The 25,360-nt window shown below is 42.2% G+C and overlaps 1 protein-coding gene across 1 annotated transcript; it reads right to left on the bottom strand.

The window, feature by feature from the left end:
• Positions 1–6,371: 6,371 nt before the first annotated feature.
• On the bottom strand, positions 6,372–25,117 carry LOC106484269 (keratin-associated protein 21-1-like). The gene is made up of 2 exons (XM_067313114.1): positions 25,041–25,117; positions 6,372–7,171 (listed from the first exon to the last, which is right to left on the bottom strand). Exons 1-2 carry the CDS (start codon positions 25,068–25,070, stop codon positions 6,731–6,733), a joined length of 471 nt encoding a protein of 156 aa, XP_067169215.1. The 5' UTR covers positions 25,071–25,117; the 3' UTR covers positions 6,372–6,730.
• Positions 25,118–25,360: the final 243 nt, after the last annotated feature.

The raw sequence follows: 25,360 nt of genomic DNA, 5'->3' as shown, positions 1-25,360 counted from the left end.
TTCCCAAGGTCAGTTGCTGATTTTCAAGGATCTGTATCAATTTGAGACACCAAAATATTCTATTAATCCTGATCGGTTAGGTAACTTTGAAAGATCTCGTACACATGCGTAACTTTGCAGGACAATTAATGGCCATTTCAGCATTCTTCAACTTTTTATGAGACAGCTGGCGTTGGTAACCCTTCAAAACAGAATACTGCATCACCCAGAGATTCCAATCTTCTTACTTGAGCAAAGAGTAAGAAAACTAAATCTTTTGCACACGTCACAACTTCAATTAATGTAATTAGTTTCCTTAACATCTGGGATCATTAGTCTGTTCTCATCTCCTGATGACAACATGAAGGTTACAGGCTTCTTTCATCTTAAAACTTTATGGGCCATCCTCAGTTCTTATTATCAAATTCAGTTCACTGGAGATACAAGAAGCAACAAGAGAATGACAGATACTAGAGATGAGTGAAAATCAAAATTCATGTATTTGGGAATATCTGAACTTTTGAAACTTGCATGTAGCCTGAATTAGAAGAAAAACAATATTCAGAAATCAACAAATAAGAAATAACTATGACTTTCTGAATGTTTCAAAAAAGGTTTTTTTAAAAGAAATTTGCTTTCAAGTGTTTCATTTGTGCTTTTTTTTGATTTACACATCCCAAGAGTGAACTAAAACATTTAGTGGGAAAATAAGGGGATCTTATTAGAAATTCCACCACACTTTCTTGAAATTACACTCAATCAGTGACACTGTGGTCCCAGTGGTGTTTGCTAGAGGAAAAAAAAGTTGTATACACTTATATCCCTGATGTACATTTAAAAATAAAACCTAGTGCAGCCTCAGTTTCTCAGAGAATAAAAATTTGGACTGCTAAAGTAGCAGAAGATGCAAATAATATTTTGTTCCACTTTTCTTTGCCCCCTACTGTTCCAGTAAAACAGAGTTCTGTATTTGAGAAACGACAAGTAGTTTCTCTTCTTCCTCCAAAATACTTAGTTTACACTTTGAATATTTTGTTTTTAGTCTATTTCACTAAAGAACAACCATGAAATTTATAAAGTCAGCATTTGCTTGCAGAAGGATTATATACACATATGAAAAGGAGAGGCGGCAAATGAATCACACATTCCACATATCAGACAAAAATTCATTCAGAATATCACCAAAGCAAACATTATTAAATTCTGTAACAAGCAACATATTCTGAAGCTAAAAATTGTAAATACTGTTTGACAGCAAATATTCGTGTTGTTTTTCAGTCTCATCTAACACAGGTTTCACCAACAAAGCAGAATGCAACACATGAAGTCAAGCGCCTTCTTTTTTTTCTCTCTCAAGAAATAGCTCCTTGTATGACCTTCACTGCAGTGAGCCATTCCTTATTTGCATATTAAATGAGGATAATAACAGGCATTCTGAAAGTGCTGAGTCTCATCAGAATTTATGGTATCAATGCTCTTCCAAAACACTCATTAAAGACTTTTGCAATGTTTGTGTTATTTAAATATTAATAGTTTGTTACCGAAAGATGCCTTAATGCTGTATAACAAACAACACAACGGGGAAAGGAATCCCTGAGCCGAGCTATGTTTCTATTAAAATTAGGGCATTGCAGTCATCATCCTCTTCACATGGTGTTCACTGGCATAGAGATAGATCAGTATCTCGCTGGATAACCAAACCCTAAAAAATCAGAGATGATTTCTCCTTTCCCAGCTTAGAAAAATCCCTTTTGCAGTGTGCAGCTTTCAGCACTTCCTCAGCCTCCTTATTCTGGTGAAGCAAACGGCAAAGCAAGGCGCCTCCGAGGACACCTTACTGCCAACAGTCTCCAGCTGCTCTCCCCAACAAATGCTTCCCACGAGCCAGGAACATGCGGTCGCCCTCCGACCGCCATCCACCTTGTGCTTTACCAGCGCCGCTTTCCCAAAGACCAGGGTTTTCTTGGCTGACACCATAAGGATTCAGGCCTTTCTAGAAGACTGCTCTCCCCCTTTTCTCTATCGCGGTCCCTGCGGCAGACCAACGGGAAGCCCAGGTTCCACCTGCACTATCAGATCCTGCAGTAAGACTTGCCCCAGTCACAGCTATGGTGTCACTGGATACTGATTTGAGCAAGAGTTTCTTAGAATTTCATCCAGAAAAGAGAGAGAAGACAGGAAAAAATGTCCACACAAAACTGAAGTCCTGCTTAGACGCATTGTTCAGATGCTCACTTAATTGATTCTGTGCCTTGATGCATCCCTCTCAAAGTGCATATGTCAAATTATAGACAGTAAAAGAACGTAAAGGAATCAATGGAACGTCTGTCATTAATTGTGACGGAAATGAATCAAAATGCCTGGTAAAAGCCCTAAACACACGTTATACTGCCTCTTCCTACCTCAGGTGTTTGAAGTCACCCCACAACGTGCAGTGTCCATCTACCTTGTAGGGGCACAGCATACAGGCAAAGACCATGGCTTGCAAGCACGACAGGTAGCATAACTGATATGAGTCCGCATGGCCTTCGCTCTCCTTCCCCGTGGAGCTTTCGGTGAATTACCAGAAACTCATCTGTCTTGGAAAGTTTTAAGATGAAAGAAACTTACAGGGTATAATCACAATGTATTACCAGAGGAATCTGAAAAAATAATTATCCTAAATGTTGAGGAAAACAATTATAGCAATTGGTGACAGGTGATGGACTTCCAAAATGTGTTGTGTGACTAACAGGCAACAGAAGCGCACAGGAATCGCACTAACTTCCGCAGGTCTAAGAAACCGTATATAAGCACTCGCAACTCGCACCTTCTTACACCTCTTCTCTTGGCTTACTCTCCTCGGTGAACTTGGTAAGTTCAAATCCTGTTCTCTAAGAGACTCTTTAACTTAGGAATAAGGCCTTTACATGGATTCTCTGATTCTTAAAAATGGTAGAAATATGTTATCCTGTACATTTATAAGCTGTTTTAGTAATCAAATTGATGGCACTGATGAGTGAACATTGAGACCAAGACATCTGGGCATCACTGGTAATATCTGAAGCCCAGTAAGGAGTTTTATCTTAGCATACTAGAATGAAACAGCTCTACTATATTCCATTTTAAACAACCAAAGAAATTTTCTTAAGTAGCACTCAAGAAATTTGGGTTAATGGACAAAACTGTATATTACATTAATGTAGAAATGCTGGTTTTATAGAACGAAGTTGCAATAATGAATATAGATACTCAGGTCACATTAATTGCTTTAAGCTCTCTGAAGTCACTGGAACAGCTCTGATCTGCAGCAATAGAGGATTTAAGCCTTACTACTTTGCTGTGCAACAGAGTATTTTCCATACCCCTGTTAGAACTGGCACTAACAAGGTATGCGAGCTGCAGTTCCACACCTTTCTATTGGAAAAGGAATAGTTTACATGCTGAAATAAATCTGGACAAGACGACTGACTTTTGCAACACTGAATTTGGCATGTTGGGTTTGAACGTTTCTAAAAACTTTTGAAAATGTTGTGTGGGATTCGGGTCACACATTAGGAGACCTAACTGTGTTATGTCCTGAGCTGCAGTCTAGTTGTCAGGACTGACTAGAGCTCAGCTGCCTGTCTTGGGAGCTTAGACACCAACGCACACAGACATGTATGCTTTGATGTCTAGATTTGGATACAAGAGATTTAGCTTGCAAAGTCCAAATATACAAACTGTTTTATTATACTCACTTTTAAGAGGATAAGTTAAAGAATAGAAACTGAGTCTCAGGGAGGAATCTAATAGGAGGGAACATAAAAATGGGCTGGATAAAATAGAAGCTAAAAGCAGATCCAAACACTGCAGGATTTGCTCAGTATTTCTTTCCAAAACTGCCATAAGCACACCGCCAAGCAGCTGCGGCTATTGCTGCCTGGAAGCTGAGCCTGGCATTAACCCCTTTCCCTGCTGCGTTTCAGGTTCGCACCCTCCACTGCAGCAAGATGACTTGCTACTACCAGAACCAGTGCGACGACGCGTGCTACTCACCCTGCTACCCGGTGTACACCTACCGCAGCAGCTACGACTGCGGGAGCCCCTGCTGCTACCCGAGCTACGGTTACCGCAGGCTTTACAGCTTGGGTGACTGCTGCAGCTACGGGAGCGCGTGCAGCACCCGCTACTACTACCCCTCCTGCTGCGAATACAGCTACGGGTGCTGCTACCCCTGCTAAACCCCGCAGCAACATCCCCGACGCGAGGGACAACCCAGACCTGGCAAACAAGGACTGATGGATGATCTTAGAGGCAAAGTTTGCAGGAGGGCTGAGCCCCTGTGACAGCAACGGAAGTTACTGAGAACTCGGAGCTTAGCTCCTCTGTAAAATTTGCCTTTTTACTGTTCTTTCCATCTTCTTCCTGCATTTCTCAGCTAGGAACTCTCTCTTGATTTTCTCCCACATTAAAAGCCCTTTACCTTCCTTCAGTAGTGTGAAGGAGGAAAAAAATATTTTGCAATTCATTTACAGCTTCTTCTGATTGCCACCGTGGTGTTAAAGGACTTCTGCATCAACAAAAATTAGCTCTTGTGTCATCTGCCTTTTCAATAAGGACTTCCAGTAAAGTGCTGTAGTACTGCGTGATGGAGAAGCCTTACAGCTGTGGCTCCTTTGATCTGGATTTATAAGTACCTAAAGAATTAGGAACACAGCTTCAACAAAAAAATGGATGTTTTCTATGGCATAGTGTAATGACTCATCTACTGTCACTCTTTTCAGTGTCTCGAAAATCTAACCTTTTTGTATCTGTGCAAACTCCTTTTCTCACTGCATTAAAATATTTCTGCATGAAAAAATTGGATTTCCAGTACTCTTTTCTTCCATACCTAGCTTAACTGCAGGGACTTTGTCCCTAATGCCAGCAGAGCACTTCATACCCCTTCGCATTCAAGCAGCTAGCCCTCTTCAACCAGGACTGACAGAATCTGACACTGCTCCAGGAAGACAGTAAAAATACTCATCTACCCCTCAGAAATTAGAGAAGCGCCACAATTTCTCCCCTTCCTTCATTCCAACTTCATTTAAATGAAACTATTTCAGATTTAAAGTTATATTTTAGCATAACAAGGCTGTGACCCTCTTTATAAAAATGTTTTTCAATGGCAAAGAGTTTTTCCCAGACCTCTATATGACTAAAGTATAAAAACAAATGTTCAAGAAATACTGTCTCACTCCTGGAAACCAAATTCAAAAGTTCATGTTCTAGAATTACAATTTCCTAGAACATTCCCATCTAACAGACAAAATTACATTATAGCTGATGTCATCTTTAGCAGCTGGTGGAACTAAATTTAAAAAAAATGCCTATATTAAATGTAATGGCAAAAAATGTCAGGAAAGAAATGGTGGCTTTCACTATATTGATGTTGGCCTTGAAAACCTAAAACACTGGCTTCATCTTCCACAACTGGGTAGGCCAAATCCATTTCTCAGGGTGTGATTACAAATAATAATTCACCACAGGTAGCCACTAAATCCAACAACTAAAAATCAGAAACTGAGAGTAGAAAGTGGAAGAAAGAAAGAGAAAAATACAGTAAGTTTAAGAAAGGCAGCTAGTAACAGAAAACAAGACACATGAAATAGCACTTGATCTCCCCAGGACGCTGTGGCAGCCCTCGTCTGCCAGCTGCTGCCGGCCAGGGAAGCGGTGAGGAAGACCCATCGCCTTCCTCCCCACGCAGCCACAGCCTCTCGGTTTGATTCAACTCTCTGCTCATAAATTTCCATGAGATGGACACGAAATGAATGACATTTCCTCAGAGATGCTACCACTGGTTATCCATTCCTTCTGTCAATGTGTTTATATTGCAAAGGGCAAATTCCTCCTACTTCTTCTCCACTGAGGAACCCCAAGTATATGAACATTAACTTATTCAAAATTAGAGACCTGATTACTGATAGATCCATGCATTTGCAATTACCTACAACCTCTTCAATATCAAATCACAACCCCTGAGAGGTCATGTCCCAACAGTCTCACTACATTAGCCTAGCAGCAGCACTGAAGTATTTTATACGAACCATTTATTTGGGATATAGAAAAGTGAGGGCCCAGAGTTCTGAAAAAATGAATAGCCAAAGACGCAGCTGAAGTTTCTTGCAGCTGCAAATGTCCATATATCTCAGTTTGGGGAGGGGGGGGGGGAGTCTCTACAGAATAATGAGCAAAATCCTGGCATGCATCAAGTTAAGAACAGCTTTTAGTCACACAGTCTGTGTGATGCTGTTGATTTCAAGATATTTTAAAAAATGGAAGAGAAAAAAAAAACAGAAATACAGTATAGGTGCAGCATAACTTTTAATAAGAGTGAAACACAAATACACAAAGCCCAAAGGCATACAGAAGAGAAAGACTACATTCCCAAAGACACTTTAAACCCTGCCTGCATCATTCATTCAGGGCTGATATGTTTTGTACATCATCTGCAACAAACATAAAAGCCAGAAACTCTAGCAGCACTTCTGGAACGTTTACAAAGAACTGCAGTGTTGGGGGAAAGCAAGCTTTTGATTTTAGCAGTGGGTCAAGAGGAGAAGACAAGAGAGCAAACAGATTTAAAGCAGAAGCAGCTTTTCTACAACACAGAGCATTCGAAGCTCCCGTGGACGAGCTGCTGTCGCAGGGGCTCTGTGCACCGGGAAATGCTGCTGCTAAGCGTAGCCGTCAATCCGCGCCTGCCAGGTCGGGGTCGTTCCTCGTGCCGGGGATGTTCCCACTGGGCTTAGCAGGGGTAGCAGCTCCCATAGGAGTATCTCTGGCCATATCGCGAAGAGAAGGGGTAGCCGTACCGGCCGCTGTACAAGCCTCCGTAGCCGCAGCTGTCGCCGTAGCCGTAGAAGCCCCTAGAGCCGCCATACAGGCCCCCAGAGCCGTAGCAGTCCCCAGAGCCATAAAAGCCCCGGTGACCGTACAGGCCCCCAGAGCCGTAGCAGTCCCCAGAGCCATAAAAGCCCCGGTGACTGTACAGGCCCCCAAAGCCGTACCGGTCCCCAAAGCCATACAGGCCCCGGGAGCTCTGGAGACCCCCAAAGCCCCGGTAGCCGCAGGGGCTCCCGATGTCATAGCCCCGGTAGCCGTACAGGCTCCCGTAACTGCCGGGATAGTAGCAGTCATCCTCACACTGGCCTTGGAAGAAAGTCATCTTTCTGCAATGGAGGTAAACCTGAAACACAGCAGCAGGGAGGAAGACAAAAGTAATTCCAGTGGAGGTAACAGTGTCAAGTATTTTTTTTTTTACTGGCCCTGTGGGACTGAGGAAGGAAGAGAAATTATGACCAAACTCCTCAGCTCTTTATTACATTTGTTATCCCTTTTCCCCTTTCTTATCATCTTCTACTATCCATCATTAGTTTTCTTATTTACCCACTCTCTTTAACCAATTTCATTCCATTTCTCTCTTACTGAGATTCGTGAAAGCGCTACAGAATTTACCTGTCACAGATTGAAACTTCCTTGCTGCTGTTTCAGAATTTTTCTTAGGGAATATGGTAAAGACTTAATAATCCGAAATTTCTTTTAGGATATCAGATGTGCATGAAAGCCAGTAAGCACCAATTCACTAGATTAGTAATCTGATCACTATATCGCAGGCTCCACATTTCCAAATCCTGTGCATCTTCAAGAAAGTTAAAAGTATATAGTGTTTGTCACGATACTGCACTAGAGCTCTTGGATCCACTATTGCCAGTCTCACTTCACTAACTTGCACTGATTTTGGACCTGCATCTAGAAATGCTAACTGCACACATCAAAACCCACAAATCCTTAGCACGTGTGAGAACGTCAGTCCATCTGATCTACTCTCCCGTCAAACAGACCTGAAGACCTCCAAAACAAAATACAAGGATTGTGGAAGAACCCATTAAGGAACACAGTGGGGAAATCCCTCTGTAGCTCTGCTAAAGGCAGTTCTGCAAACCTGTCTAATGGCCGATGATCCTTAACTGGGAACCAGATATCCCAAGTACCAAAGTGATCACGAAAGTTTCAGCCCCAACTTTCATCTCCCCATTTCTGCAACTGAAGAAGGACAGACACGAGGTAGAGAGGAACCTTAAAATTGTGAAGAGTTGCAACCCTAACAAATCATTAAACCAAAATTTCTAATCCTTATGAAGAGACTGAATTGAAAGAAGACTTACCTGGTTCACCGGGAGGAGGAGAAGTAAGAGAGCTGATGGAGGAACTTGGAGCTCTGAGCCCTTTTTATATCATTTCTTTGCCTGCCTGGCTTAGATAAGACGCCCTATGTACTCACAGGGTTTGTAGCCTTATTGGTTGGAAAACAAATTTGCTTGTACACGTCATATCTTCAATTAATATAATTTTCTTCATTGTTTGGGATTATTAGTGTGTTCTCAGCCTCCCATATGTCACAAACATTACAGGTCTCTTTCATCTTAAAATTTTCTGGGCCAACTGCATTCCTGATATCATTTTATTGTTTCACTTGCAAACCTAAAGTTTATTTTAGGTACAACTTAAAGGCATTTCTAAGTTCCCAAAGCCATTGGAAGGAGAGACGTTTTCAGTAAAAAATCAAATCTCCTCACACTTTTGAAAATATCCACAGTGCATTAGAGTTTGTGATGAACAATGTTACAGGCTTCCTATCTAAAAGAAATGTAGACATATGTTTAGGAATTTTAGGTTAAGTTCATAAGCAACTTCAGCAAACAGGACCAGCATGAACTACAAATAAACTTAAGTCACACTGCTGTGAGCAGAAGGAATGTTTTCAACAAAAATATAACTACAGCATCGTTTGCACTTTAATTCATTAGAGGATCTGGCCATGAGCTCAGCAGAATACAGCAGAGAAAACAAGTATGAACTTGGTCCTGAAAATACTAAACGATAAGGTTTTGGGGAGGTGTGCCAAATTCTGTTTTCCATGGCACCATGTTAGTATTTTCTTAGCAAAAAATCAACCTCATGTATCAAATTTGGTACGACAGTCAGGACTACTGGAGTTTACTACAGAACTCCTTGTATGACCTTCACCTAATTTCCAGCATTAATTTGAATATAAAATAGGGATAATAATGAGCAAGCAGGATGTTAAGGCTTCCTCAGAATTTTGAATACCAAAGCACTTCATAAACACCCATTAATGTTTTCAATTTGCAAAGTGTTTCAATATTTAAATATTAATAGTTTGTCACCAAAAGACACCCCCAGACTTAATAATATGGTCACTTAAAATACACATCAAGGTCTCTCGTTTCTAAGTCCCATTAGGTGGTGCGTTATATGTTTATGAAAGTCAAAATCAAAAAAACCCCTCCTTTAAAGTAAGAGAAGTGTTTGGGGACATTCTTATGGCAGCTGAAAAATTTCTTCAAAATCAGCGTCACAGAACCTGAAACAAAACTGAACAAAGCTGCTGTCAAGAGCTTCCCACCAATGTCGCTGGGTGCTGAATACAGGTCATGATAATGCCAAGTAGAAGTCCCACCACCAAACATCTCAAAACAAAAAAAATACATACTACCTCTCTCCCCTGTGCATTGCACCACAGATGCAAAAACCAAGTGGATGCGGTACAAACAAGCAGATTGCACAACCCATAATGGTCTAAACATCTCCCAGAATTATTCCCATCTACCCAACTACAAAGAATTCCCTGCAATTTTACTAAAAATGTGCTGAGCCCATTTTTTCTTATTTTAAGATGAAAGAAATTATAAAGGTATTACATATGTGTCATAACACCAAACTTTGAAAATATGAAAATCACTGACTCCAATTACATCATTTGAAGGAATAATATATGCAACAAGATACATTGTATAACTAACACCTAAATTTAAGAACGTATATATACGCACCTACAACTCAGAAATTTTATTCAGCCCTCCTGAGTTCTTGAGTTACTCTCCTCGGTGAACCGGGTAAGTCCCTATTGACTCTATTCTGCTCTCTGATATATATTTATTTGTTTGTATATATGTCTGCATGCTTGGGTCTGTGTGTGTGTATATATATATATATATAAAATTCATTGGTGTGCGCATATACGTGACATTTATAAAACATATATACGTACACCAACATATGGATATTCTATAAAGAAATTTTTGTCATTTTGGAGCTAATCCCAAACACAAAATGCTCTGCAACGTTAAGGAATTACTTCACTGTAACTTCATTGCTTTTACTGTCCTTATTTAACGGCACACATTAAAGAATTGAAAAATTCAAGGTTACAGCCAGAATTTTTAAGTTGTAAGTGATGTTCTATTCCAGACTATTTTCATGAGGAAGCAGGCATTCAAATGCCTAGATTAAAAATGTTTATGAAATATTTATTACTCTAAGTAAACATCCCAGAAGGAAATTCCTCCAATACATTACATTCTATGAGTTTATCCCACGTTGAGGGGCACGCGGCAGTACTAGAGACAGGGTGATGGATGTGACAGGCTGCCGCTCTCACCTAAGTATCTGCAGCTGAACTTGCATGTTTTTCTTTAGTTTTTTCAAGTATTTCTAACTTCTAAGCTAGGAAAGTTCAGTTTCCAGTTGATAAAGAAGTAAATTTTCTAGGTATTATCAGCAACTATTCAAAAAAGTTTTAAAACCCAGGTGCCACAGTTCGATGAGTGGCAAAACCCATTTGCGTGCTGAGATAAAATCAAATGGGAGTAATAACCTTTCCTGGCACAATACAAAACCACTCTGTGCTATGCTCTGTTTATTACCAATAGCATTTTTAAAATAAAATCCAAAAGTATTAAAAAAAAAAAGTTGTTTGGGATGCAGAAGATAAAGTAAATAGACAAGGTGGCTAAGATGGCGAGAAAGGCATATAGGAGGAACAAGGTCAGCAGCGGCGCGCCTCCTCCGCTCCGTCCGAGCCTCGAACGTCCCCCTCTGCAGCGGGCTGGCCCAGCAGCTCACCCCGTTCCCCGGTGTGTGTTTCAGGTTTACCTGCGTCACAGCAAGATGGCTTTCCCCAGAGACCTGTACGATGATGTGTACTACTCACCACGTGGCTTCGGGGACCTGCTGTACGGTTTTGGGGGCCTGAGGGGCAACCAGGACCTGTACCGACTGGGGAGCCCATACAGCTGCTACCAGGACCTGTACCGATTCGGGAGCCCATACAGCGGCTACCAGGACCTGTACCGATTCGGGAGCCCATACGGCTACAGAAGTTTTGGGAACCTGTATGGGAATAGAAGCCAGTCTGGTTACGGGGACTATTATGGGTATGGGGACTTGCAAAGTTATGGGTACAGCTTCCCCTTCTCTTCCCGTTTTGGCAACAGATACAGCTATGGAAACTTCTATCCATACTGAACCAGCAGATATAGCGACTGAGAAATGAAAGGCAGGACACAGATTCACGGCTAGGTTTACGGAACTGAGAAATGCTGAGCACCCAGGACTCCGGCTGGTTCAGTGGGACCTGTGGGTGCTTGGCTGTGTAAGATGACCCCCCATGTAACCCCCTCTAATACCTCTTAAGTGTTCCTTCTTTTATTCCAAAGGGCAACTTGAATTACAGCAAGTACCAAGGCATCTTCACAGCATGCTTATGGGGTAAAGCAAGACTTTCAGGAGTGTGTAAAATGCATTTTAAACTAATTCACAACCACTTTGTATTACCAGAGTAGTAAGAATGGTCTTATGTCAATGAGTATCAGATGTGCTTTCAACAGTTGCCATGAATAAAGTCCCCTTTGCCTAGTTATAAACTTCACCAAAGACAACACGTATTGGAGAAGCTCCTGTTACATGTGCCATGCTGTGCCTCATCTGACAGCGAACAGGATTTACAAGCAACTCAGTGAACAAGAAACATGTCTGGACTGTCAAACTCCACAGTTTCTGTGAGGAGAGAGCATCGCCTGGCATCAAACACACTCTACTTGCTGAAGGCCCTTTTGTAAAGCTGGAAACACACTCTCTCTGTAACTGCTTGTTCTGTTTCTCATTTCCATTAAAAAGATTCTGCATAGTATCAGCCATCCAGTCTTGTCTTTGCTTATATGCCACTGTAAATAGACCAGCAGTAGTCCCACTGTAACCAACCATATGGTTAAGAAGGTAGTCTAAACTCCAGATGCTAGAGAGCACCTTCGGCTGAAGTGCTCCAGCCCCTAATCACTTCCTGAAGCAGGAAGAATAAGTTCTACCTTATTCTAATTAACACATGACGCTGTTTTTAAGCAATACTTCTACAGAAAAGGGGATGAGCTGCCTGCCTGCATTACCAGCCCGGAGCAAGCAGCGTTCCATGCTTGAAAAATAACTTTCAAAAGCAAGAGATTATTGAGCAGAAGCTAAGATCTGGTGGTCTGTCAAGGAAAGACAGCAACGCTGCTCAAGGTTACAGAAAGATACCTGAGAGAAAAAACCAAAGGCAAACAAGCCATGACCCTCAGCTGGAGAGACCATCTCCTTTCCAAACTGAACAGCCAGGTTATTCAGGCAGTTCCTGTCAGCCTGTGCCATGTTACTTTGGGGAGATTGAGCAGCCTAGATTTAGATTTACAATATTAAAGATTATAATCTCGCACAAAACAAGGTGGTTCAACAAGCATAGCCTAGGCATAACTGCACTGATCCCATGCAAACCCAGTTATACATCAAAGACATCCCCAGGAGTCAAAAAATCTTGTTGCAGGAGAAGCGTCTGTGGGGGGTACCACTGGGCTGATTTGTGTGAGCACTGCAGTGACAGCTCAACATGGCAAGAATGACGAACTCTGCTAGACCAAGGACTGAGATGTTGGGTTTGCTCCCCACAGATCTATCTGGCTGCTTCAGAAGCATGTTTACGCACACCACGCAGCTCAAAGCTTTTCCAAGCGGCAACAACAGCCCCCACACCCCATGTGTGAGGTGTCAGAAATCACTGGCCTGTCACGTCCATCTGTCTGCGCATCATCTGATGCATTGGCATGGAGTAGAGCAGAAGAGGAGCAGCTCTGCAAATGGACACCAATCTGTTGCGATGCACCACATTCCAGCTAGCTACCAGCTCCTAATTGGGACTGGTGTGAGCATTTCTCAGCTGGCAGAGCAAAGCTGAGGAAAGGGTTGAGAAAATAACTGGTGGAACAGTTCCTCTCCGTGTCCCAGTTTGAACAAGTCAAATCAGGACACTTTCGGAAGAGGGAAAGGGTAGCAACCTCCACCCAAGCCTCCTAGCAGGGCATGTCAGCAGCACATCCGCACAACCCTTTGAAACCGGCAATGCTATTAACACCTATTTTATAATCCTTCTGCTAGCTGCTGTCAGCAGCAAAAAGGGCTGGGTTCCCCAAGGAAAACATTAGGAAATGTCTCCCACCTTAGTAAATTAAGCTCATCTCCTTTGGACACCCTCTGGCACAGGCAGCTTTTCCCACCTGCATGTATGATGCAGAAGGGCTAAGTGCACACAGATGTACACAGGACAGTAGCACAGGATAAAATATGCAAAAGCCAAAGATTTGGGCGAAAGTCTCAGCCCCCCAGGGTCCTTCAGCCACACCTTAACATCAGGCCCCTCTTCACATTTGCTAGCGCAGTAGTATTTCTTCAAGTATTATCTGTTCCTTTCCTTTGCCGCGTCCCATTCAGTTCATTGCCAGAGGCACCGTCACTTCTAATGGTGGGTGCAATTACCGCCCAGATGCCTGAGGAACACGGCCCAGGGCCACAAGCTGTAATTGCCCTGGCAAGCCAAGCATTCCCAGGCCTGTCGCCAGGCCACCTTGCCTCCACCTCGCTGCCTCGGCACCACCTTGCTCCACCTTTTGCTTTGAAGATTCCTTCTCTCTGGTCATGTCTCAAGATGACTCTGGTGCTGCGCATGGCTCTGGGGGTGTCCGGGTGCACCTCACTGCTTCCTCTCAGCTCAACAGCTTCAGCACTCCCTCATCCTCCTCCTGCTTCCCCGGACCCAGAGCACACAAGGATCTCCCCCCCTGCCAGGACAGCCTCACACAAGCTTCAGAGCCCAGACATCGCATAGGTCTGGAAACTCATTTCTCATCCTGGAAGTACTTTGAGCTCTCCTCCTTTAGTTATCAAACAGGGACTGAAGCATTTTTATTATCCATCCATTCAGAACATGTGCAGGTTCCAGAAATCCCAAATCACCAACAAATTGGGATCCAGACCATCCCCTGCCACTCTGAGCATCGGTCAATAGCACTGCTGCTCATTCCCCATGGACCTGGCCCAAGGTCCTGTTCACAATAGTATGTGAATAGCAATTTCCCTGTTTTATAGGGTTTTATGCCCTAAGGCTTAGAAAAAAAATGATTAGAGAGACTTCATGCCTGCCCATGAGGTATCATAATAGAAGTCAGATGGGTTATTTAATTAACAGAAAACTAACTCCTGTAATTTTATTCAAACTTCTGAATGCCAGTTTGAAGCAGGATGTATTTACCACACACATGTGGGAAATTACCAGTTTAAACGCACCTCGTGAACAACCCAGTGAGGCATGCTGCAGGACATGCTTCCAGCACAAAGATTCACTGCAACAGTGAGAATTATTTTTAAACATGTAAACTCATCCCAAATGAGAGATTGGACCCCTGCCTACTGTACCAGTTGCAGAGCTGGAGTGAAACACTTTTTTGAATGATTTCTTAAAGAGTATAACATTCCAAAAGAACCTTTTAAAGGAAAGAAAAGTGGCCCATGGTCTAATGATAGGAATATGGGCTTTATGGGAAGCAATAAGGCAAATAAGTACTCCAAAATTCAGCCTTTTTAGGTGAAAAATATTCTAATCCCATAATGCAATAATGGGACATTTTAACATCTTTTTAGTGTTTGAAATGTGCTTCTATCTTAAAAAGATGCTATCTTCTTAATAAGAGGTAATATCTCTAGTCCTCTGAAAGCCTCAGAGCCCCTCACACGAACATCTTTTTCTATATACAAATGCCTAAAAGGCACATTACCAGTATGGTTCCATAGAAAATCACTGGCAAAACTTCCAGTTCTACTGGCACCTGGTGTTTTGTGGTAACTACAAGTCTCAACTTATGACACTGAAAGAGCAACCTTAGAGCTCTCACTAATAAACTTTATTTGATTTCCAAGTATGCCATTAGCATAACAATAATAAAGATTCCTTCATCTGGTTTTTGAGGTTTAGGGGATTCCTCTTTTGGATGGAAGGATTCATGTGGTTGGTGAGAATCTGGTTTAATCATCCTCTCATCTAAGGCTCACCAACAGTCAATTACACACCATTACAATATATGTTCATTTTGTTTTCCTTACGTACAAGAATAATAATTTTCAAGGAGTGACTGGTATGAAATAATCCAGAACTGCCACAGTATTTTGCAGTACTCAAGTACAGTATTTCTGTAGCAAACTATTAATAGTTATGTAACATTTCAAACACATGCAGCAGCACTGACAGCTGGTGAAGGGTTTATGATATGCATTTCTGAAGAAATTCAAAACTCCAGATGAACGCCATTATTCATTTCTGCCATGCGTATAAAGAATGTTTCATTGTATTAAAACACTGAGTGGAACAATAAAGCTAGAAATTGAACTTTTACACTTTGAAAAATAGCCAGGACACAACACTTTGCTTCACTTGCTTTTCAGTAATACCAACTCTTCACCAACATCTGCATTGACACATTTTAACACCATCTAGACAGAGAGGTTAACCCTGAGGGTACCAGGTAATGAAGACACTTGCTATGCCAAGATAGCCAATATTGAGGAAAGAGCTCCATGGAGCTGAAAAGGACTGGGAACAAGATATGCAAAGATGTGGGCAGCAGCTTAAGTAAGGGACAGCTACAATATATAAGCTGCCGGGGCAGGGAGGTGCATGAACAACTCCTTGCCATATCTCTCCAAAGATCATTCTCCTGAAGCAGACTGATAGGATCAGCTCGGTGCAACAGGACAAAAGTACCTGGAATAGGAGGAACACGGACATGCACACACACAGAGGCCAATAACATGCTGCAAGGTCCTGTTTAATGAGAAAGCAGATCATACAGGGGCAGAATTATATGGTACAGATTTACAAATGGGCTGCAACCTGCGATTTGATTAAGTGATTCATATAATAGCTGATGTTGTTTCCCTATTGCAACTCAGTGTTGACACACAGCCCTGATCACAGTGAGAAATGCACAGCACAGAACACCGCATGGTCTCGTTGTCTCTAAGACTTCCTTTACACCTTGTTAGCCACAGAAAGAGCCTACAAAGGAATGTACAATGGATGTCTCAACTTGATCCTTTTACATTGCCGTGATATCTAGAAGCCTCCAAGGAATTACAAATTTAGTCCGTAGCATTAAGAACAGAGTACTTAGAAAGATGGGAAGGCATTAGAAAAAAAAATCAGAAAGGCTAATATGGGAAGAACGTAAATGGATTTTTTTTCCAGAAGTTGTACACATTTTCAGATCTATTTCACCATGGCAGTTCTGCATGCTCAGCCCTTCTACATGCTGTGCCCTGCATCTCAGCCACATATCCACATCCTGTTTTCCATTTCCTGGACATTCCTCTTTCGGTGACTCCTCTCACTAGATTTAGCACGGTCTACAGCTTCCAACCGGGTATCCTCGTCCCCATTGGGCACCACCATGAACATGTGAGCCCCCAGGAACACCGGCACCACCAGAGCCACTTCCAACTTCAGGGGCTCCCGTAGATCCCACAACGCTCTGCTGCGGGAAGGTGCTGATAATCGGTCCAGGGAATGTCACAACCACTGGTGGCGGGTAGATCACCACCTTGGAGTCAGGACACTGCTGAACGCAGGGCTCATTGTGGCTGTCAGCAAGAGGCTGCGGCGCACCTACCCCACACGGGGAGGCAGAGCCAGCAGTGCATGGACTTAAGGAGCAGGCCATCTTTCAGGGATGGTTAATCTGAAGCACAAGGGAATAGAATAAAAATAAGGCAAATTCTTACAAGTTTAAGGATCAAACACTATAATAAAAGTCCACAGACAGGCTAGAGGGAAAGAATTTTCAGATTCAGATTCTTAGAAAGCTATACCTATACATCTTGTATCAAACAGTAACATCTGGAAGTGAGTCTTCATGAAGAAGTAATGGGAGCTCAGACATTTTCAAAAGACCCGGTCAACTTCTGAGGCCAGCATTTACCAAAGCCAACAGCTAAATCCCAACAAAACATTAATTTACACCAAGAAAACTTTAGATTGCTATGGCGTTACACAGTATTTGCACAGAATTCACCCTAATTTAACACCATCAACACATGCATTGTTAGAAAGAGGAATTCAGATCAAACTTACCTAATTCACAAAAGAAATAAGACAAGAGAAATGATCAGGCAAGAGCCGATGCTGAGTTTTTATACCTTTTCTTAAGGCTACCTAAAGCGTGATTCACCTATATGCATAAGGTCCTAATCAGTTACTAAACACATTTCTTTAAGGCTTAGCTTTGGTAATGCATGTCAATTGTTTTTAATAAATCGCTTTGTAATTATTGGTTTGTCCTCCCCCCGCATGACTTGTATTTTATTGTCTCCCAGTCTCTGTTATTTCAAAGCTTTATAGAGGGGATAGTTTACCTTTACATGCCGAAGGAAGACATGTTTACATGGATCATGCTTGAAGGCTCCCCTGTGAATGGACCTGCGCATGCTGTAAACAGGCATTTACTTGGAAGAAAATGCACTTAACTCAGCCCAGGAAGAGTTGCAAAAGTGAGGGATATTCTGTGTTCCTGGTCTAGAGGCAGCCTGTTCTGTGATGAAATCAGTCAGGCTAACACAAAGTCTGCTCAAAGCTATTGCATGCTGCAGAAACCTTCTGACAACTGAATTTTACAGAGTAACGTATCTAAATCAGTGCAGCTCTTCCCATTTGACACCAAGCATGTGCATCTTTAAATATGCAAACTATCATAACAAAAAAGGAAAAAAGAGTAAGGCTTTCTTTTTATATGAAATTAGAGTCCCATACACTAAAGCTGGGAATCATGACCCAATTAGAGAAATGACAAAAAAGACATTAAATAAGGTGTGGATTATACAAGACCTTGTCAGACATTTTTAAGTGAGTCATTGGTCCAATAAAAGGGCACCTAAATCCATTACAACAACACCACCACACATTAAACATATAAAGCAATAATGAGTGGTAGATGTATTTTGAAATCCCAATTGCTGACTAATTGCAACCTGCCAGCAGAGGTTATTATTGTTGTTAAATATGGCAGTATTATGGACATATACCAAGGAGGAGGCTTCACTGACGCTTGGCTGCAGAGTCAGAGACAGAAGCCAAGGAGCAAGATGGCTTTTGTCATGCAGCAGACGCTCACGCTATCCCCCTCCAGGCCATGGGGGATGGCAACGTGTCCATTCTGCTTTCCGTTTCACTTGGAATCAAAGATATGCTTTTGCTCCTTCTGTAGCAATAGAGGGGACTTTGGGGGGCTCTTATGTTACAGCGCATCTCATCTCAGAGTCTTCCCCCTTATCCCCGTTGGCTGCAAGCTCTCACAAGGCAAAGCCTTCCCTTGGTGGGGTTAGAAGAGGATGTCCTAATGCTGCAGAATAAAGTTTCCCCCTTTCAACGAATCTCAGGGAAAGCCTCACCTCTTATGTACTCTCAGATCAGCAACAAAACTTTAAAAGACACAACCAGACCCCACTGCATTATACGCTACTATGAAGAAGAAACTTAAAGGTTTTCACACAATGGGAATTGGCTTGATGTTTTTCTACTTTAATTGCATACTGAGATTTATCTTCATACACCATCCTCCCTTAAACATTACGACATTAAGGTATTTGTCATTCCTTTGGGAAAATGACTTTGTCTTTTTATAACTGAGAATAACAATGTGAATTGCAACATCTCTATCTATCTCGGCTTAGATCAGATGGGGATTTATCCCTAAAATAATTCCTCAAAAAGGGTAGAATTAAAAACAATTATTTTAATGTTAGTTAATTAGAGATAAAAGCAAATATTTAAGTCTGATTTAATCAAACGGATTAATAATGTTGTCCTGAAAATTCAAGACTAATTGTGAATACAAGACAAGATGAATCCATACAGCTGGAATTTGTTTCCTTCTCTGCTGCAGACTGCCTGGGATTAAAAATCACTGCAGAGTCCATTTATCCGAACATAAAGGCTAACAACACTTGCATTAGGCAAGCTGCTGCTTTCTGAAAGCATTTTCAAAGCAAGTCATAAATGCTCATTCATGTTCTACACAACTGGTGTTGTCACATGGATGTTTAACAAGAGTATTACAACTCCCAGCCCAAGCCCTACTGCAGAAGGCAAGGAAATAAGTGATGATTCAACCGGTGAACCGTAGCCAAAATTCACTACCTAGAGAGTATGTCCAGAAGGAGATAGGACAGCAAACTGTGCAGCTCAAGGCCCAGTTTAGAAAGACCCAGAACAGCTGTCAGTCCGTTGGGCTTGGAAGGTGTGCTGAAAACTTCTCAAAGACAGCCTGGATGTCCTCCCTTTGCTACTCAGAACCACCAACAGCTTCAAAAATGTTGCCCTAAACACTTAACACTGGCCCAGCCTACAAACTACCCAGCAGCATTACAGTAATCTATAGCAAACGACATTCCCAAAAGTTAGCCCTCCATGAGGTGCTTTGAGTTTTATAGATTTGCTGCATCTGAAGATGTTTGTTTTGAAAAAAGCCAGCACTTGGGCTCAGCATCACAAAAATGATTAGCTCTTTGCTCACAGTGAATGGGAAATTGGAATTTTTCCCACCCAGAAACATCCTTCATTATACAACACACCACTGTAAGGGCTCCCAATCTGGTATCACTGGTCCCAAAACCTCTCATTTCTCCATGTGATAGCCCACACATTAACATTTGAGTCATGAGCCATAAATTCACCGGGAAAGTGGGGAACTGAAAGAGTAACATTAATTTTTTCAATTGTCAAGGGTTATTACTCAGCAGCTGAGGCTCTCAGTACTGTTTTACAAGGTATGCAAAGAAAGGCTAGGAGCAATAATCTGCTACACTGTGGTACTACCATGTGAGGTAAATATGGGGATGGAATTGCTAATTAACCTTCCTGAATCTCAGCATTACTTCCCGGTCAGACTTAGCTAATTGGACTCTGCATTGGCCGTTTCAGATGCCCACTGGGAAAAGTATTTTCCCCCTGAAGCAGATGGTATTGGCTGTTGTCAGATAAGGGATATTAAGCAAGATGAAGTACTGCCCTCCCTGACTGTATCCTTTTGTCCCAAAGGAAGGGGTGCAGCAAGATTCAATATTCAGGGTTACAGCCATTCTCCCTTTTGTATTATACAAAATTGTATTACATATACAGGTTATATAAAGACAGGAAACTAAAGCATTAAAATCAGCTAGCACTTTCCTAAAGAGATACTATGGTCCAGAAAAAGGGACAAAAATAGCAGAAACTGAAATTCAAACTGAACCGTGACCATGACTCATGGGGCAACCTATACCAGAGTCCATTCTCACCCCACACCTCAGCTTTGTTCTACTGATAATTGAGACAGTCCTTCCAGGACCACACCTAGGCAGACCTACGCTTACGTATGGATTAAACCAGAATAGCGCTTACAGAAGCTATTAAAAGGCATCTTCATAACCTGACGTCTTAAAACTCCTCACAAATGCTCATTAATGTTTTATATGAACAAAGTCTTAAAGGATGATCTCAGAGGTTACTAATTGTATCACATGTAGAGAAGAGTCTCCCTTCTAAGGAATAAGCACAAGGCACACGTGATACAGGCAGCATCTGCACAGCACAGCCATGTTTTCTAGACACAAACCAGCAGCTGTCAGGGTGGTCAAAGAGCAAGATACTGGGGGGGGGAGCATTCCCCTTCTTTGCTATCAGTGGGATGCCAAAATCCAATCCAACCTGGAAACTCCTAGTATTCCATCCCAGGAGGCTCAACCAGATGTCACAAACAGTCCTTTCTCCCTAGCGCTGCTTTGACCATCAGGAGCCATGCATGGGACACGCACAGCATTTTAGGAGTCATCACAGCAAGGGTTGGCTGGCTGGCTTCCTCCAGAGTGTTTTTATCAATATTGAAAGCTGTCAGACTGAATTACCCCAATTTAGCCTCCAGTCTCGATCAATAGGGCATACCCACAACTGCTAATTGAGTCTGAACTGGACAGGCACAGATGGCTGAGGAAGCACAGCTGCCTGAATAAAATGCACAACCAGCTTTCAAATCCTTGGCAAAGTTGTGATTCCTTTTGAATTTTGCTATGCTGGTTTCAGAGTAGATTTCAATTTGCGACAGGATGAGCCTTGGACACAGATCTGAGAGGTTTATGCACCACCAAAAGGTTGCACTGGCTTGCCTGCATCTGGACACCTGCACACACCTTCTGCTGGCCTTGTTTCCAGAAGTAAATAGTAACCAGATGCAAAGCCTCATAAAACAGTGACTTAACTAGCTTTGAAGAGCACTAGATCAGACATACAATGAGTAGCTGAGAGTGCCAAGCTTTGGGCACAGTACCTCTCAGCTTTTTTTGCAAAGTCAGATTCTTTAGTGCCCCCAGCTATCGGGCTGCATTTAAATGATTGAAGGGATATTTGAGTATGGACAATTATTGCCTGCTTCCCCTGTGCTGCTTTCCTATTGTCAGTATGCTAAAAGAAGCTTTAAGAAGAGATGATAGATTTTCTTATGCAACTGATGAGGTCAATGGAATAAAACAAGGCATTTATTCATCCCATAAAGGTTTAAAATGAAAAGAACCCACAGGGTGTGAGATGCATTTCATGCTGTGTGGGGATAACAATATACTAATAATCACAAGTGAGTAAAATAATTACAGTCAATGAAAAAGTTCCATATGAACAAATTCACTTCTGCATCCAATTAGGATTAGAAACAGTGTCTAAGATTTTCCAAGCAGTTTGAGACTATATAATAACACACACCTCCAAGCTTCCAATACAGATCTCTTCTTCTCTTACCCTCTGCTGTGAGCTCGGTAAGTTATTTGACTATTTCTTCTAACTACTGAAATATCCTTTTGCTGATATTTTGAATTTACATCTGAATCCTGGAGAAATACTTTGACATTGAGAAATAAGGGGATTGTTTCCTGAAAAAAGACCTTTCTTGGCTTTTTTCTTTTTGCAGGAATAGATACAGGCATTTGAAGAAAGCCTGAGATTCGCATTCACATTTACAGATGTGAACTTGGAATGTTTCCACTTTTATCTGGCAATTTAGTTATCTCTATCTTTAATCTGCTTTGAAAATCCTGCTTTCCAACTTCCTCCTATACTAGAGATCACTTATTTTAGCAGTTTTTGAGTAACTGTATTTCTGTGAGCAGCTGACCTTTACCATGCTAAACAGGGAATCTGGAATAGATTCTGTGACACCACTGAGGTCAATCTTTATATAGAACTGAAAGCTTGGCTTCTGTATCTTTGAGACCCTTTATATATACACACTGGTATTTTGGAGTTTTTCTTTACAGTAGCTAGTGTTGCCTGCTTTTGAAACACTTAGTAAGAAAACTCTGGCCCAATTCTGCCTGGCATGTCTCATGTGTCTGTGTAATTAGGTGACAGCTGACACCTTCTCTGAAAAGAAATTGTGTTGATTTACAGTAACTGTGATCTGACCCTTGAGAGATTTGTTCTTAGAATAATCCTGTCTATCTGTAAGCAAGTCCCACTGACTTGCAAAGTACAGACGCCCAAGAGCCACTTGGGAACGCTGAACAAAGTTGATCTGCAGTCAGATTTTGAATTTTAATTAGGCAACTCATGGTCTTAGCACTTTTCCATGCTCAATCATGCATCTTTGGAATGAACACCTCACACCTCCTAGTTATGGCAGAAACAGCTCCCACTTTCTACAGCCAGGCTATGCGTCTTCCCTGCAGCTGGGACAGACCCTGCACTGTCCTACCTTCAGGCAGACCATCCCCATATCAGAAGCAGTTTGGCCCCTGCAGCATGGGGTGCTCTGCAGACTAATTCAGCCAGCTGAGGAGCAGGCTGCAGAGCAGACACCTGCTGTGATTCTTGTGACCCTTCTGTCCCCAGCTTCTGCTGGAACAAACCTAGAAAATCCAAGGAAAGAAGGCAATAACAGAAAACAGTACAGCACAGCTGGTAAAGGGACCAGGATCACAGCTGCATCCCAAGGTGCAGGAAATCAGGTTCAGTTTCTTGCTCATATGGGACTCTAGCAGCTAGGGACAGGTTTTCAAAAGTTATACAGTCCTTAACAGTATGGATTGAAATAAACATTAGGCCTTTAAAAACAGACCTCTGCCACACCACCCTGCCTATTATGGAGATAACAATCCTCTCTGATTTGCAAATTTTATATCAGTATAAAGGCAAGATTTTTGTTCTACCTAGTGCCAGCAGAAAGTGATTCCAGTTTCAGTTGAAGCATCTGGAAAGCACATAAATAATAGCCCTTGACACAAATGATGAGAACCTCAGCACTAATCCTAGGTATACCACTGTCTCACTAACTGAGCCATGCAAGTCACTTAGCAGCTATGCCTGAAATCTCCCCCTCTTCAAGGGATAAGGGCTACCTCCTTCATGCTAATGCTGTATGAATTGGTACTCAAAGCCATGAAAAAAACTGCTAAGCAAATGCAAGGCCATGCAGTTCCTGCTACAGAGAGGAGAGCTAAGAGTCAGAGCAGCACATTCAAAAAAATGGAAAGGCAGATCACTGCTTGCATCTCACAGGCTATCTGCCTTTCAGCCCAGCTTACCATCAGCCCTCAACTTAGAGGTATCTTCTTTCTTTGATCTGCCTTATATTATTAGATAACACAGTAAATCCTGCAATGGTCTATCAAGCCACCAGAACTAAGACATGCCCATTTCTTGATTCAGCAGGACATAAGGGTAAAATGCTGAAAAGCTGACTACACATGACATCTCTATTGCACATTAACTTAATTCCCTACTCTTTTTTTAGGTTTATCCCCATCTCAGAAAGATGTCTCATTATGGGTATCAGTACAAGCAGCAGTGGTATATTCCCAGTGGAATGAAAGGTGCTACACCAAGCTTCACACAGTGCCACAAACCCTGTGTGGTGAAGTGCACATCAGGCACTTCCAGAGGTGCTGACCTGTGTGGTGCAAGGAATATAGTGCAGAGCATCCCCAAGTGTTCAGAGCCATGCACTACTAGGTGTGTTGAGACACACATTATGGAAGACCTCACTTCACAAAGCAGTTTGCACACAAACCCATGTAGCACCAGGTCTCCTACTCTGTGCAACCTGGAGCGCCCTCAACTCCATCTGCAGGGCTGGGAGAATCTTGGTGTGCCACAGTGTGGACAGCCACGCATTCCCACATGCTCTGGGATATGTGGTCCAGCTTACACAAGCCAGAACTACTCGCATCCTTATTCATACCAGTGGTCCAAGAGCTACAGCTATGGCAGTGGGCAATGTTAAACTCTGAAGAGATGCCCATAGAACAACCAGGCAATGAAAAGCAAGACACACAGAGCTGAGTTCATAGGCACAATTTTTGAAGGTACCACTCATTTCTCACTGCAGTCACTGGGGATTGAGGACACCTAGCACTCCAGAAGCCAACCCTTATTTAATTCTCTACATGTTATACACTGCATTTGATTTAGAGGTCTCATAAGCTGCATACCTATGTCCTTCTATTATCTGCTGTGGGCTCAAAACTCAATCACATCAAGACAGCTTTGCAATGACTGCCAGTGTAAAGGACATGTGAGTTGTACCATGGGCATAATCACTCACTTGGATGACATCACATTGTCAAAGTGGTATCAGATAGTCCAGTGTCAACGAAAACTAGGTCCTTGTGTGCTAATGTTGCTGAGAATACACATTTCCTGTTTGACAACTTTGTTCCAGAAGATGTTTTCTAAAAGAGAAGCTGTTTTGTTAATTCTGTGCCTTGCCCTGTAAGAAATCAACAAAAATAAAACAATCCAATGTAAACTTGTGGAAAACAGGACTTGACCATCAAACGCTACATCTGCAACAGAAAAGGATCCATAGCGTGAAGCAACTCACCTCAGAAGCACTTACTACTTGAATATGCATCTCTGATGTATCAGCTGGAAGCCTGGAAATACATGTTCTATAGTCTGCATTGCTTTATTCTCTATGGTGTATACCCAATGTCTCTCATATGATAAAGCCTCTATTGCATCAAGCTGCCTGCTGGGGTTTTTTTTTGCCTTTTCCTTCCCCCCCCAATTCACAATCTGCTCTAAAATGGGATTTCCCAAGTTGTACAGAAGGCCCTGACAGATGAGCACTGTTTCCACCCAGCTGGTAACAAACAGTAGCAAATACTCAGCTCCCCACAGTGCATCTCAAAGCGGCTTACA

Source organism: Apteryx mantelli, chromosome 31 (genome assembly GCF_036417845.1).
Source record: "Apteryx mantelli isolate bAptMan1 chromosome 31, bAptMan1.hap1, whole genome shotgun sequence".
Taxonomy (NCBI): domain Eukaryota; kingdom Metazoa; phylum Chordata; class Aves; order Apterygiformes; family Apterygidae; genus Apteryx; species Apteryx mantelli.
The sequence above is the reverse complement of the archived record's forward strand: the minus strand, read 5'-3'. Positions and strand labels throughout refer to the sequence as shown.